General features: G+C 44.8%; 1 protein-coding gene and 1 pseudogene across 2 annotated transcripts in view; both read left to right on the top strand.

The window, feature by feature from the left end:
• The window catches only part of LOC135522510 (AT-rich interactive domain-containing protein 1A-like), a 30714-nt gene extending 26862 nt beyond the window's left edge, over positions 1 to 3852 (top strand). For both annotated transcript variants that reach the window (XM_064948816.1, XM_064948817.1), the window contains exon 20: positions 668 to 3852. In XM_064948816.1, the coding sequence (XP_064804888.1) occupies positions 668 to 2590 (1923 nt within the window). In that variant the 3' untranslated portion in view covers positions 2591 to 3852. The remainder of the gene's footprint in view (positions 1 to 667) is intronic.
• On the top strand, positions 3540 to 6356 carry LOC135521630 (GPI mannosyltransferase 2-like; annotated as a pseudogene).
• Positions 6357 to 14955: the final 8599 nt, after the last annotated feature.

Consider the following 14955-nt stretch of genomic DNA (forward strand, 5'->3'; position numbering starts at 1 on the left):
CAGACACCTTGGGGAAACGACAGAAAGTGTAGGCTCATTCCTGGCGCATTCACAGCCATATAAGGAGACATTGGAACACAGCGCATTCAAAATCTGGGGCACTTCCTGTATGAAATTTCATCTTGGTTTCGCCTGTAGCATTAGTTCTGTGGCACTCACAGACAATATCAGTGTTTTCTTTCCAAAGCTGTCAATTATATGCATAGTCGAGCATCTTTTCGTGACAAAATATCTTGTTTAAAACGGGAACGTTTTTTTATCCAAAAATTAAAAGAGCGCCCCCTATATCGAAGAAGTTAATCCTAATTTTGCCAGACCCTAGCTGTGACCCCACTCTTTGACGGTGTCTTTGGGAGAGTCGGATATGCAAAACGCTTAACAATTTACACACTTACACACTTATGTGAAATAGGACAAATAAGCACCCACCAAATTATTATTACACTGGCCACAGTGTGGGATAGAGGTTTTATTTTATTTTTTAAACCTGCATGGTAAACCTATACAATCAGGTGTGTAATATTTTCTTATTTAGGGCTTCTTTTGTTTTTACATTTATCCTTTCACAAATTATAAAATTTCACCTATTCCCAAAGCCTTTTCCATATTTTCTGTCATGTCATACAATGCAAACTTTTGATCTTCTCTTACATTTCCTCCTCCTCAGCTGCCTGGCCTGCTGGAGCTGGTGGTGGAGTACTTCCGGCGCTGCCTCATCGAGATCTTCGGAATCCTGCGCGAGTACGAGGTGGGCGACCCCGGCCAGAGGACTCTACTGGACCCTGACGCCCTGGACAGAGACTGGAGCTGCACGGAAGATGAGGAATCAGGGGTGGAGGACATAGAGGGAGAGGAGGATGACGACGATGAGGAAGAAGAGGTGGTGGTGCAACATTCAAAACAGTCGGCCGGGACGACAATCGAGGGACAGGCTCCGGTGAAGCAAGAGGATGAGCAGGAGTCGTGCTCAGAACAGGACACTCTGAAAGAGAAGGACGCTGAAGATGAGGAGAAGAGCTTCTCTAACTTTGAGCAGCCCAGCTCTTCATCGGACCCCCCTGCCCTGGGCCCGGCTACCCCCCAGGAGAGACCCAAACAGGCTAGCAAGTTCGACAAGCTCCCCCTGAAGATGGTACGGAAGAAGGACCCGTTTCCGGCAGGCAGGCCAAGCCAGAGAGGAAAAGTGCAGGAGTTTGACAGTGGGCTGCTCCACTGGAGCGCTGGCGGGGGAGACAGCACAGAACACATCCAAACCCACTTTGAGAGGAGGGAGGAATTTCTGGTCCCACGAGAACGAGTGCTGGTCGTCCCAACAGCCAAGAGGAAAAGGCTAGAAACAGAGATGGTGGGGGACAAGGACAATGCTACCCCCACAGAGAAAGATAAGCAGAAAGGTGGGGGAGATCAGAGGCCCTACCAGCCATCATCCACAGAGAAGGCCTCAACAACAACCGACACCTCAGCCGACGGTAAGGAGGGGAAGTCCGAGCACTCGGACGCTGAGACAGAGGAAACGTCACAGACGGAAGAGCCCCAGAGCCAGCTGGAGAACGACAAACCGAGTGGCCCTCCTCATCAACAAGTCCCCCAGCGTGTGGTGGAGGACGAGCCTCATAGCAAGGACGAGGGCCCACTGCTTACACTGGCCAACTGGCAGGACGCTCTAGCCCGCCGCTGCGTCTGCGTCTCCAACATCGTGCGCAGCCTCTCCTTCGTGCCTGGCAATGACCAGGAGATGTCCAAACACCCTGGCCTCATGCTGCTGCTGGGTCGCCTAGTGCTGCTGCACCACCGCCACCCTGAGAGGAAGCAGGCCCCGCTCACCTACGAAAAGGAGGAGGAGTCTGATGACTGCCTTGGCCAGAGGGACGAATGGTGGTGGGACTGCCTGTCGCTGTTGAGGGAGAACTGCCTGGTCACTCTTGCCAACATCTCTGGCCAGCTGGACCTCTCCATCTACCCCGAGAGCATCTGCCTTCCGCTGCTGGACGGTCTCCTCCACTGGGCCGTGTGCCCTTCGGCTGAGGCCCAGGACCCCTTCCCCACGTTGGGGCCCCACAGCGCAATGTCACCCCAGAGACTGGTCCTGGAGACTCTCAGCAAGCTGAGCATCCAAGACAACAATGTGGACCTGGTCCTAGCCACGCCGCCGTTGGGTCGGTTAGAGAAGCTGTATGGGACCTTGGTGCGGCTGGTTGGGGAGAGAAAGGTGGCCGTCTGCAGGGAGATGTCGGTGGTGTTGTTGGCCAACCTGGCCCAGGGAGACAGCATGGCAGCGCGCGCCATTGCCGTGCAGAAGGGAAGCGTGGGTAACCTCCTGGGCTTCTTGGAGGACAGCCTGGCGGCCACCCAGCTACAGCAGAGCCAGAGCTCTCTGCTGCACCTGCAGGGGATGCACTTTGAGCCCACCAGTAATGACATGATGCGGCGGGCAGCCCGGGCCCTGCACGCCTTGGCCAAGGTGGAGGAGAACCACTCAGAGTTCACACTCTACGAGTCACGCCTCCTTGACCTCTCAGTGTCACCTCTCATGAACTCGGTGGTGTCTCACGTCATCTGCGATGTACTCTTTCTGATTGGCCAGTCATGACAGCTGTAGGGAGCTTTGGCTCCACCTCCTCTTGGTTTCGTCCCCCCCTCACCCCCTGGTTACAACCTGGCTTGTATGTGTGTAGGGGACAGGGAAAGTTCAAGTGACTGTTTTTAATTTATGCAAACCCTTCAGATTCCATTCTCTGAGCCTTCTCTCGCTGTTCTCACTCAAGGAGAAGGGACGTCACAAAGCTGCAGTGGTGGATTTACAAACCAGAGACTCCACAAACTGACACAACTTGTAACATTAATGCCAACTAGATGACATAGTGCGGGAACCCGGGTTTAGGAGTGTTCCACACGTTGGGGGGGGTTGTATTTTTAATAAAGATGAATAAATAGCTGAAAAACAAACTGTAACCAAAGTTGCTGTCTTGTTTACAGTAAGTTTGGGCATAATGTGTGCCCTTGCTCTCTCCTCGAGAGCACAGTGAGTGAGTCAGACCCTAGTTCATGTTTGGAGGTAAAGCAGACTGAGGAACAGCTTGATCTGATGGTATAGTGTCTGTTATTGGATGCTTACCAGTCAGCCTACAACTCAGTTGGCTGTTGAGACACCTTCACTGGGTGGCCTGTGCAGTAGATTGTAGGGCATTTTCTGTACCGTACTGCTCTTGAGTGTCAGGCATTCTGTAAACAAGTTTCATACAGAAAAACGTTGACAATGCAGCTCTACTAGAGTTTTAAAAGGTAATTTTAGTTTTGATGTTAAAAGCTAAAAGGCTTTCCCCAAAGTACCGAGAACCTACTACAACACCCTTACCTCCTCTCTTTAGCCCTTGATTGTATGAATTGACCCTTGTAAAATAAATCACCTCTTAGGACTGGTTTTCAACTAAAGATGCAGCTTTGCTGTGGTGTATATATATGATGTTGTACATTACACTTCCTGTCTCTGTCTGTGTCACTTCCCACACTTTTTGTTGATGAGGAAAGGAAGGTGACCCATGAGTTTGGTTCCTGTCATCCAGTCCCTGCTGATAGACCCTCTCCCCTCCGGCCTCTCACTCCACGGCTCCTTAGTACGGCAGACTCGGATCAAATCTGTTCTCCTGGTACAAAAAAAAAACTCTAGATGAAGAAACACACATTTGACAATTCTTTTCTCCAGCGATATGGATATTTGTATTTCAGACTGTAGCTAAAAACATGTAAATTCCTCCTATCCCCTTTTTTTTGGTTCAATGAATACCATTTATTCAGTATGAAATCTTTATACTATATGTTCCACGTGGTAAGAATAAATGTACATTAAATCTTCGTAAGATGTTTGGTTTTGTTCCACTGCACTTGCAGTGTCTTTCTCAGATGTACCATTTTTCTACAATCCCTGGCTCTGTGAATGTACTGGGTGTACATGTATTTCTTTTTTTTCAGCCCAGTACTATAACACTTGGTTCAACTAATTGATAAGCTGAATCAGGTTATTATGTTAGTACTGGGCTGGGATAAAATCCTGCACACTTGTGTGCAATCCCCCTTTGTCTTCCTTGGTTATGACTAGTTTCTAGGATTTGAATCCAGACAAATTTGATAAATTATAAATCTATACTTTATATGGTATCATAATTAGTTGATTTATGAAAGGTCATAAGTTATTGTAGAATTTCATTATGCAATAATGATAACTGAACATCATTCAAAGCTAATATTATTCCCTTCTGTTTTAACAGCTTGAGACGATCGCTTTTTCACTCCAATTTTTATTTTGAAATCGAGAATTCCCCCGGAAGTAACATTTTGCGGACCAACTGATTCCGACAATAGATTGGGAAGGTTTCTGACCTTATGGTCTATGGTTCTGACCTGGCTTCTCTAATCAAAAAAGGTAAATATGAGTAATGTAAAAAAAAAAAAATAAGCAAAAAATAGCCCTGTGTAAATGAATGTCAACGTTTTGTCATTTGCCACCGTCTATTTTGAGTATTTGTCGAGATTAAATTGTGTTGCCTTCATTCCATCCACACCAAGCTAGCTCGCACTAGATAGTTATGGGTAAGGCTGTTCATAGTAATGACAGATGGACGTGAAAGACAGTTCTGCAATTCCCCGCAACCACAAGAGGCTTGTCACTACTAATACAGGTCAGTAATAATGATTTATTTACAATAGTTTCTGGTTATCTACAGTATTGGCATCCACAGACTGAAAGACTTGGATGTTAGTCAATTAGAAAAGTATCATTGGTGTGCTTATCTCATGTTTGCTATGCTTCCCTTTCAGGCTCTCCTAAATGCTGCAATCCCAGATCACGAAGCTGATGCATTCACTCCACGCGCAGAGGAGGAGCCTCCGCTTCTGGACCCTGCAGTGCAATGGTTTCTAGGGGGCCTTTCCCACTGGGATGCAGAGCATTTCATCTTCATTGCTGAGAGGGGCTACCTGTGTGAGCACAACTATGCCTCCTTCCCCCTGTTTCCTGTAATACTGTGGGGGCTGCCCCTCAGTGGCTGTCTTGCACTGCGTGGACGCCTGCTACTGGCTGTTGCCTTGGGTAACAGCGCCCTCTTCCTGCTGAGTGTGATAGCACTCTATGGACTCGGCCGTGTGGTACTGCAGGACCGGCGTCTTGCTCTAGTCTCCAGTTTGCTCTACTGTTCTCCCCTGCCAATGTCTTCATGATGGCTGGTTACTATGAGAGCCTGTTTGCTGCACTAACCTTTGGGGGGCCTCTTTCTCCTGGAGAGAGAATACACCCTCCGAGCCTGCCTGGCTCTGAGTATAGCCACTGCTGCACGAGCCAATGGACTTGTGAATTCTTGCTGTATCTGCCCCTGCAACAGGTGCTCTACAAGTCCTGGGGACTGCATAAGGACAATAATAGATACAACAAATGCCTACACTACACCTGGATCATCGCTCGTCTCCTGTTCACGGCTGCATTGGGCACAGCAGTTATTGCCCTCCCCTTCTTGGTCTTCCAGTACTATGGGTACAGGGCATTCTGTACACCCTCCCTCTCCTTGGAGCAGATTTCCCCTGCCCTCATCCAGCTTGCTGAGGATAAAGGCTACAGGGTCCCTGACGAAAATGCACCCCCACCCCTCTGGTGCCTGCGACCCCTCCCCTTGCTCTACTCTCATATCCAGGATGTGTATTGGGATGTGGGCTTCCTGCTCTACTTCCAGCTTAAGCAGATACCCAACTTCCTGCTGGCGCTGCCCATGGCAACTCTGGACATGGTGGCGGCCTACATGTACTATAGGGATAACCCAGCCAGGTGTCTGACACTGGGGCCGTGGGACAGAGGGGCAAACAAACGGCCAGACAAACCCACACCTTGATTTTACAGCCCCAGGGTGTTTTTATATGTGGTGCATGCTACAATGCTCCTGGGATTTGGAACATTCTGCATGCATGTGCAGGTAAGGAACAAATCAGTGGAAAATATTTATGTAAGGGGATTTTAACAGGTTACACAGGACTGTCTTCTTGTACTTATCCCAAAACCCCATTGTTCATTTACTGTCCTGCTGGAAGACATGCTCTATCCACACGCGTTGGATTCTAGGGTACTTCATCTCCTATTGGCTTATGGGCCTGTAACTTCTTACAGTGGACTTGACCTGACACTTTCTACTGAAGACCTGATGTGTGCACAAAATACTCTTTAAGGGCAATAATAATAGCTCTGAAGCGTGTCCATATTTACTGCCTGCTTCATAAATAGACAGTGCCATTTTAGATAGCAATTGGCTACTCACCTCTGTTAATGTTAGGCAATAAGGTTCAAGCGTCTTATTTGCACTCCATCTCACTTTCAGAAAATTGCTTATTTTAATATTACCCCCCCCCCCCCCCCAAAAAAAAAAAAATAATAATAATAATAATTTTGGATTGATTTGCAGTCCAGAATTGATGCACTAATTATTCCATTCACTTGAAAGTTCCATTATATCAAATTGTATCTGGAAAAAGTACAGGATACAGTTTGTGCTTTTGAGTGCATGTGTTAATTAAATATTTTGTTTACTAAAGAGATATTGTGTAATAAAGCATCACAAATAATTAGCGTTTTTTGTTGATAGATTCTGCTTGCAGCATTTCAGCCATTGATTTCAGCACAAAGAGACAGCAAGCCTTTCTAGTTGAAACGCCTAGAAAGTGAAGAAAAAAAAAAGAGTAAATGAAGCTAGCTAGCGAGCTTACTGAATTTAATACAGACCACGCATGGCTAGCTACTGTAGTTGACCTTCTGATAAAACTTGCATCATTACTCTAGAACATTACTAGCAAATTACATTGAAACTTGAAAAGGGGAGCAGTGCACATAACTATGGATAGTCTAAAAACAAACGGTCTAAACTCAAAGGAGAGTGTGCAAGGTTTATTTTAGAATGTATTGTTTTGAATTATAATGACCCAACTGAAGTCGGGTGGGTGGGTTGTCCGCTTTGACACCTCGCTCAATTAGAACGTGTCTCTATTATCACACAAAATGTAATTCACTTTTTTCGAGCTCATTTGAATTGGAAGTGGTAGCTGTCTGGTGAGTACGCAGGCCATGGAAGAACTGGGACATGGGGCCGTGCATTATCTTTCTGAAACATGAGGTGATGGCAGATGAATGGCACAATAATGGGCCTCTGCATTCAAATTGCCATCAATAAAATGCAGTTGTGTTCATTGTCCGAAGCTTATGCCTTCCCAAACCATAACCCCACCGCCACCATGTGGCACTCTGTTCAATGCGTTGACATCAGCAAACTGTTTAACAACGCCATACACACTGTCAGCCATCTGCCTGGTACAGTTGAAACTGGGATTCATCCGCGAAGAGCGCACTTCTCCAGCGTTCCAGTGGCCATTGAAGGTGAGCATTTGTCCACTGAAGTCTGTTACGACGCCAAACTGCAGCCAGGTCAAGGCCCTGCTGAGGATGGCGAGCATGCAGATGAGCTTCCCTGAGATGGTTTCTGACAGTTTGTGCAGAATTTGTTTGGTTGTGCAAACCCACACTTTCATCGGCTGTCTGGGTGGCTGGTCTCAGACGATCCGCAGGTGCAGAAGCTGGATGTGGAGGTCCTGGTCTGGCATGGTTACACGTAGTCTGCGATTGTGAGGCCGGTTAAGCATGCGGCCAAATTCTCAAACTACGTTATGGTATAGGAATTAATATTAAATTAGCTTTGGCGGATATTTCTGCAGTCATGACAATTGCACGCTCCCTCAACCTGAGACATCTGTGGCGTTGTCAAAACTGCCCATCCCCAGCACAAGGTGCACCTGTGCAATGATCGTGCTGTTTTTTCCAGATTGGCGGCTACCACCTTCCGAGGCTACGGTGAACATTTCATCCCATGTAGGAGCTGCATCTATTTTTGCACAGTCCTGGGATAAAATTGACTGGCCAAATTTCCAATGTGGAAACTCAGCTTAGAGGAATATGTCTGAGCTTCCTGCTCCATCATCTACCCTGTCTCCTGAGGGTCCAGCTCAGGGGGTTTCTGCCACAGGCCTCTACCCCTGGGCTCCCTCTCACATCAGGCCTCGGGGGTGTCTGAGGCTCCAGCATCCCATCGGTCCCCAAGGAGGTACAGAACAGGCCGGACATCCACGGCCATTCCCCAATAAAACACATTTATAATTGAGGCAAGTAAAATTGCAATAGTGGGATGGCACTAAATACATTTCAGATTGGGACTAGGACTATGAGAAAGAGTCTGTAGAATTTGGCTTTAAGGCCTGTTTTAAAAGTTCAGATGGACAGGGAGAGTAAAGTTGGAGATGAGAGGAGGTTGGAGATGAGAGGACATATAGATGGCCTGGCTGTTGATTGTAGGGCAAATGTTTCCAGCACTGGTGGCCTGCTTGGGTGTCCCAATAAGCAAAGCCTCAGTCTTGCTACTGTTCAACTGGAGGTAGTTCTCTCTCATCCATGCCCTAGGCAGCTGCTGTGTTTTACTGGAGCAGAGATGGTGTCCAGTTTGGTGTTAATGTAAACCTGGGTATTGTTACATAGCAGTTGTTATAGTCTTAGGATTTGGCCCGAGAGAGAGCATGTAAATTAAAAACAGGATAGGCCCCAGCACTGACCAAGATTGAACTCTTTGGCCTGAATGCCAAGCGTCACGTCTGGAGGAAACCTAGCACCATCCCTACAGGGAAGCATGGTAGTGGCAGCATCATGCTGTGGGGATGTTTTTCAGCGGCAGGGACTGGGAGACTAGTCAGGATCGAGGGAAAGATGAACATAGCAAAGTACAGAGAGATCCTTGATGAAAACCTTCTCCAGAGCGCTCAGGACCTGGGGGCAGAGGTTCACCTTCCAACAGGTAAATGACCTTAAGCACACAGCCAAGACAACGCAGGAGTGGCTTCGGGACAAGTCTCAATGTCCTTAAGTGGCTCAGCCAGAGCCTGGACTTTAACGCGATCAAAAATTTCTGGAGGGACCTGAAAATAGCTGTGCAGCGACGCTAACCATCCAATCTGACAGAGCTTGAGAGGATCTGCAGAGAAGAATAGGAGCAACTCCCCAAATACAGGTGTGCCATGCTTGTAGCATCATACCCAAGAAGTCAATACCAGAGGTGACCAACCTCGCGCCACTGATCCCTGGTGAGCAGACTTCCATTCCAGCCCAGCAATAGCACCCAAGGGTGTGAATAAAAATTCAGCAATGAATCATATAAAAGTTACAAAGTTTAAAATACCCTCATGTCCTCCATTCGATCCCACTATGTACTAGATTGGCTACCGGCCACCTAGGAACCTAAAACCCTCATGTCAAAAGAGAACAACAGCTCATTTAAAAACAGAATAAAAGAAAATGGTGTTAAATTTAAGACCCCCTTTTGACACCTGCCAGGGTGTCACTCATTATCCTTTTTTTTCAGCGGTCCCAACATAGTAATATGTTAATAGCATTTCATGAAAATAATAAAAAGTTTATCAACTTTTTTTCCTTTTTTTTCCAGAAAAACAGAAAAGAAAAATCAACAAAGAAAAATAGAAGAAAAAAAATCAACAAGTGATATATGCTTTTGTCTCCCCCTTTTGACAAAAATAGGATACAACTTTATTGTTTATTGACATGTAAGATGTAGGATAAAACTTTGGTCATGGAAAACAGAGTAAAGCAGAGCAAAGCATTATTATAAACCATCTGGTCCTCTCAGCTACTCCTATCCTGCACCAGGTGGGTACCATGCCACCCAGGGACTCCAAACCTTCACAACAGAGAGAACAAACATACTGGAAAGAACTTAACATAAAACAAAAATGTAAAACAGGGAACTGTGGTGGTGTAATATTTATTCTACTACCTCATCCACAGCATACAGTCATCCTCAGTCAGTCCCATCCTCCCCTGAAAGCATGATTCAGTATCAGCATCTCCAACTGGAGCATCAAGCAAAGGCATCAAGCCTGAAGCCTTCACCACATCTGTAAAAGACTTCTTAAAACACGGTATGGATGCAAGCAGCACAACACATCAATAATAAAAAATACAAGAATTAGGGTCAGAAAACCAGTAACCACCATACCAGTGTACTTACTAAACCAGGCTCCCAACCAAGAGAACAGTCCAGACTCCTCCACCCCCGCCATGGTCCTCATCTCAGCAGATAGTGCATCAAGCCCACTAAGGGCCTTAGATATACAACCATCTGGACTGGTGTTATTAGGAATATACGTGCAACATTGTTCACCGAACATCTTGCAGACACCCCCCTGACTGGCAAGAAGCATATCTAAAGCAAGTCTATTCTGTCTGGCAACCCTAGATGTGGCCTCAAGCTGTTCAGACATACCAGTGAGTGCATCACGGGAGTAATTCACAAAACGCTGTTGATTATAGTAGATATAATTAATCCATGCAGTCTTTCTAGCATCCACTATGGCTGGACCCATAATAGGTAGTAAGTGCCAGAGTCCATCATTCCTACCCAATGCCTGAAACTCATGAGGAACCCCAACAGGCACCCCCAACAGATTAGTGTGTATGTCAACTACATCCTCTGTCCATGGAGCACTATGTCTGTCTTTCATGGGATGGAATGTTTTCAGGTCCCCTGGATACAGAACCCAACAGCTGCTCAGCAGTAACATCAACAATGGTCAGTGGAATTATCAAACTGGTCAGAGCACACGTACCTTGACAGTCTCCTCTAAGAATGGGTCTCAGTACTATTTTTGGGTCCACAGATCCACCACACATCAGCCAGACCATTAGTTTGGTTTAGGCCTGCAACTGGCCAAGTGGCATTAATGGTTATGTTACTACTGCAATCTGCTTCAGGCAATCTCCCATAATCAATGCCATTACCTGTACCCGTGATGCAACTGTAGTTGCCCCCATATGCCTTAACACCCCAAGGGGCCCGATGAGGAGGTACTGTAGGAGAAACAAGGCTCAAGAGGAACAGAGAGTTGAATTGGGCTGAACCTGGTAAAAACCTCTCAGAATACACAACCACCCCTCTCCTTCTCCTATAGCAAATGGGTGTGTGGGCAGAACAGGTCTAGCATGACCACAGATAATGCAGTCCTTTCTTTTCAGGTTCTTATCTGTATACCTCATAGGACAGCCACAAATTGTCACTACCATCAAAACCAGTCTCAGTGCCTAATTGATCAATAGCTGAATAGTCTCTAACATGAATTACCTGAATGGGATTTGACACAGTGGTGGCAGGTTCGGTCCAGGGGTGGTAGAGGAGTGTGTCTGGCTCTGGTTCGTCTGGGACCTCTTTGGTTTTGGCAGCACCTTAATAGAAAACACACCCATCGTGTCTGTCCCGGTCCTTTGTAGTCCGAGGGTGTAAGTGCCTGCATCAGAGAGCTTAATAGTTTTGATGGTTAGTAGGATTTCATCACCTTTACAAAGTTCAACAGTGCTCCCAGGTTTCCCCCATATCATGGAAAACCTATCCACCTTTCTGGGATCCCCTATGCTATAAGGATACCCTCTTCTCCAATCCCAGAACTGTCCCAAGTTGGTTATCATGTAATCCCCATACGGACACCCTCCCCCATTACACAGGTACACTGGCAATCTTGTACACAGGTGTCAAAACCAAACACAAATATCTCAATTTCTTCCCTGCCCTGTTGGCTCAAAATATGTCCCAAATACTTAACATGAGTCTACCATCATTAAAACTTATCCTAGCAAATTTTCACACCACATTAATCAGAGAAAATATAATGACACAATGTAAATTTCACTGCCTTTTTGTATTAAATTACCTTAATATCAGTATTACAAATGACCCTAGATTCTCCATCGAATGAGGCTGATCAGACCACAAAAGAAAGTTACAATGGAGGTCATAAGTCATACCACCCCTCCAAAGAAGTGTTTCTTACTATATTAAACAACATTCCTTTATCAAAAGATTTCACCTATTTAATTAAGACTCAGAAAATAACAACTTCTAATATTTATATGTGTCTCCTCCTGGGCAGCTCACATTAAGGGTCTGGGCGGGTCCTCGTCGTCTTATGGTCAGACAAGAATTTCCTTCACCCTTCTTAAAATGTGCCACTGGTTTTTCCTCGCAGACCCTCACTGGAAAGCTCCGCAGACAGAATCAATAATCTAGTTTGTGAGGGCAAATTGTCGTGACATGCATTTTTCTGGATTTTTTTGTTATTCTGTCTCTCACTGTTCAAATAAACCTACCATTAAAATTATAGACTGGTAATTTCTTTGTCAGTGGGCAAAAGTACAAAATCAGCAGGAGATCAAATACTTTTTCCCCCTCACTGTATAGCCAGCCCACTAGTTGGTCTTTTGACCAATCAGATCAACTCTGAAAAATATCTGATGTGATTGGTCCAAATACCAATTAGTGAAGAAAATATCAGAATGGGGATGTCTGTGTTAAATGCGGCCATAATGATGTAGCTTATGTCTCTGATTCATTATTCAGCAGAAATAAAAATGGTGGCGATTTTAAGTAACATTCCAAAATTGTATTATGAAAGCTGTCTGTTGTAACTGATATTGCAATAGCGCAAGAATGGGGGCAATACTAACCGAGTTTTGTGTGAGGTAATCTTTATAGTTATGCTGTCATATAGCCAGATTTGCTGAAAAAAATAACTGCCTCCCAATAGCACATTAGATCGCTATTGACTGTGTGTCTGTGTCTAGCTTTTTTGATATGCTGCGTACATACAGTACCAGTCAAAAGTTGATACCTACTCATTCAAGGATTTTTCTTTATTTTCACTATATTCTACATTGTAGAAAAATAGTGAAGACAACACTATGAAATATACATATGGAATCATGTATTAACCAAAAAAAGTGTTAAACAAAAATATATATTTTTATTTTAGATTCTTCAAAGTAGCCACCCTTTGCCTTACATTTACATTTAAGTCATTTAGCAGACGCTCTTATCCAGAGCGACTTGTGCAAAGCTGATGACAGCTTTGCACATTCTTGGAATTCTCTCAACCAGTTTCATGAGGAATGCTTTTCTAACAGTCTTGAAGGAGTTCCCACATATGCTGAGCACATGTTGGGATCTTTTCCTTCACTCTGCGGTCCAACTCATCCCAAACCATCTCAATTTGGTTGAGGTCGGGTGATTGTGGAGGCCAGGTCATCTGATGCAGCACCACATCACTCTCCTTCTTGGTCAAATAGTCCTTACACAGCCTGGAGGTGTGTTGGGTCATTGTCCTGTTGAAAACAAATGATAGTCCCACAAAGCCCAAACCAGATGGGATGGTGTATCACTGCAGAATGCTGTGGTAGCCTTGCTGGTTAAGTGTGCCTTGAATTCTAAATAAATTAGTGTCACTAGCAAGGCACCCCCACACTTCCTCCTCCATTCTTCACGTGGGAACTACACATGCAGAGATTATCCATTCACCTACTCTGCGTCTCTCAAAGACACAACGGTTGGATCCAAAAATCTCCAATTTGGACTCATCAGAACAAAAGGACAGTTTTCCACCTGTAATGTCCATTGCTCGTGTTTCTTGGCCCAAGAAAGTCTCTTCTTATTGGTGTCCTTTAGTAATGTGTTTTTTTTCTTTCTTTTTTCTGCAATTCGACCATGAAGGCCTGATTCATGCAGTCTCCTCTCAACAGTGGATGTTGAGATGTGTCTGTTACTTGAACTCTGAAGCATTTATTTGGGATGCAATCTGAGGTACAGTTAACTTATCCTCTGGAGCAGAGGTAACTCTGGGTATTCCTGTCCTGTGGCGGTCCTCAGAGCTAGTTTCATCATACTGCTTGATGGTTTTTGGGACTGCACTTGAAGAAACTTTCAACGTTCTTGAAATTATCCATATTGACTGATCTTCATGTCTTAAAGTAATAATGGACTGTTACCCTTTACTTATTTGGACTTGGTCTTTTACCAAATAAGACAATCTTCTGTAAACCACCCCTACCTTGTCACAACAACTGATTGGCGTAAAACGCATTAAGGAAAGAAATTCCACAAATTAACTTAAGGTACACCTGTTCATTGAAATGCATCCCAGGTGATTACTCCATGAAGCTGGATGAGAGAATGCCAAGAGTGTGCAAAGCCGTCAAGGCTAAGGGTGACTACTTTGAAGAAGCTCAAATAATATATTTTGATTTGTTGAACACTTTTTTTGGCTATACAGTATTATTATACAATGTAGAAAGTAGAAAATAGTAAAAATAAAGCAAAACCCTGGAATGAGTAGGTGTCCAAACTTTTGACTGGTACTGTAGATATTGCTTTGCTTATGTTTGCAATAGACTGCTGTTACAACAGACAAAGAATTACAATTTGTTCAAACAGTCTTTCATGTACAAGAGGCAGCAGAGTCATGGAGGGTGTAAGCACTGAGCAGTAGCTAAAAAGACTAGTGGTAGCGGTTCCTGCACATGCGCAGAAATCTCAGCATCTTTAGTCCAGAAAATACCTGTCCCAGGGAATTCCGAACCGCAGCCACTCTGTAATTCTTACATTTAAGTCATTCAGCAGACACTTATCTAGAGTGACTTGCAGTGCATCATTTTTTTTGTCTCGTACTTGACCACAACCCTGACGTAGCAACTGCCATGCTCTTACCAATCTTATCTACAAAAGGTTTTTGAAAAATATTTCATAAATGCTCATAGTTCATAAACAGACATGTAGCCTGTCAATATGCAATGAGACCAGGGAGGACAACAAGGTGTGCCTCGATCCATGACACTACAATTGTTCTGATCTACACAATTAATATTGTTTTTCAATATTATTACGTGTGTACTATCAAAGTTAGTTTGCAGTCAGGGTTAGTAGAATTTCTTTACATTAATATTTGGTTCCGTAATGAAGAATTCTCAGGTCTCTAAACTGCTACAATATTGCTACAAACTTTATTAGCTGGCAATGATCATACTTCATCTGCATGTTACTGTTCAATTCT

Source organism: Oncorhynchus masou, chromosome 30 (assembly GCF_036934945.1).
Source record: "Oncorhynchus masou masou isolate Uvic2021 chromosome 30, UVic_Omas_1.1, whole genome shotgun sequence".
Taxonomy (NCBI): domain Eukaryota; kingdom Metazoa; phylum Chordata; class Actinopteri; order Salmoniformes; family Salmonidae; genus Oncorhynchus; species Oncorhynchus masou.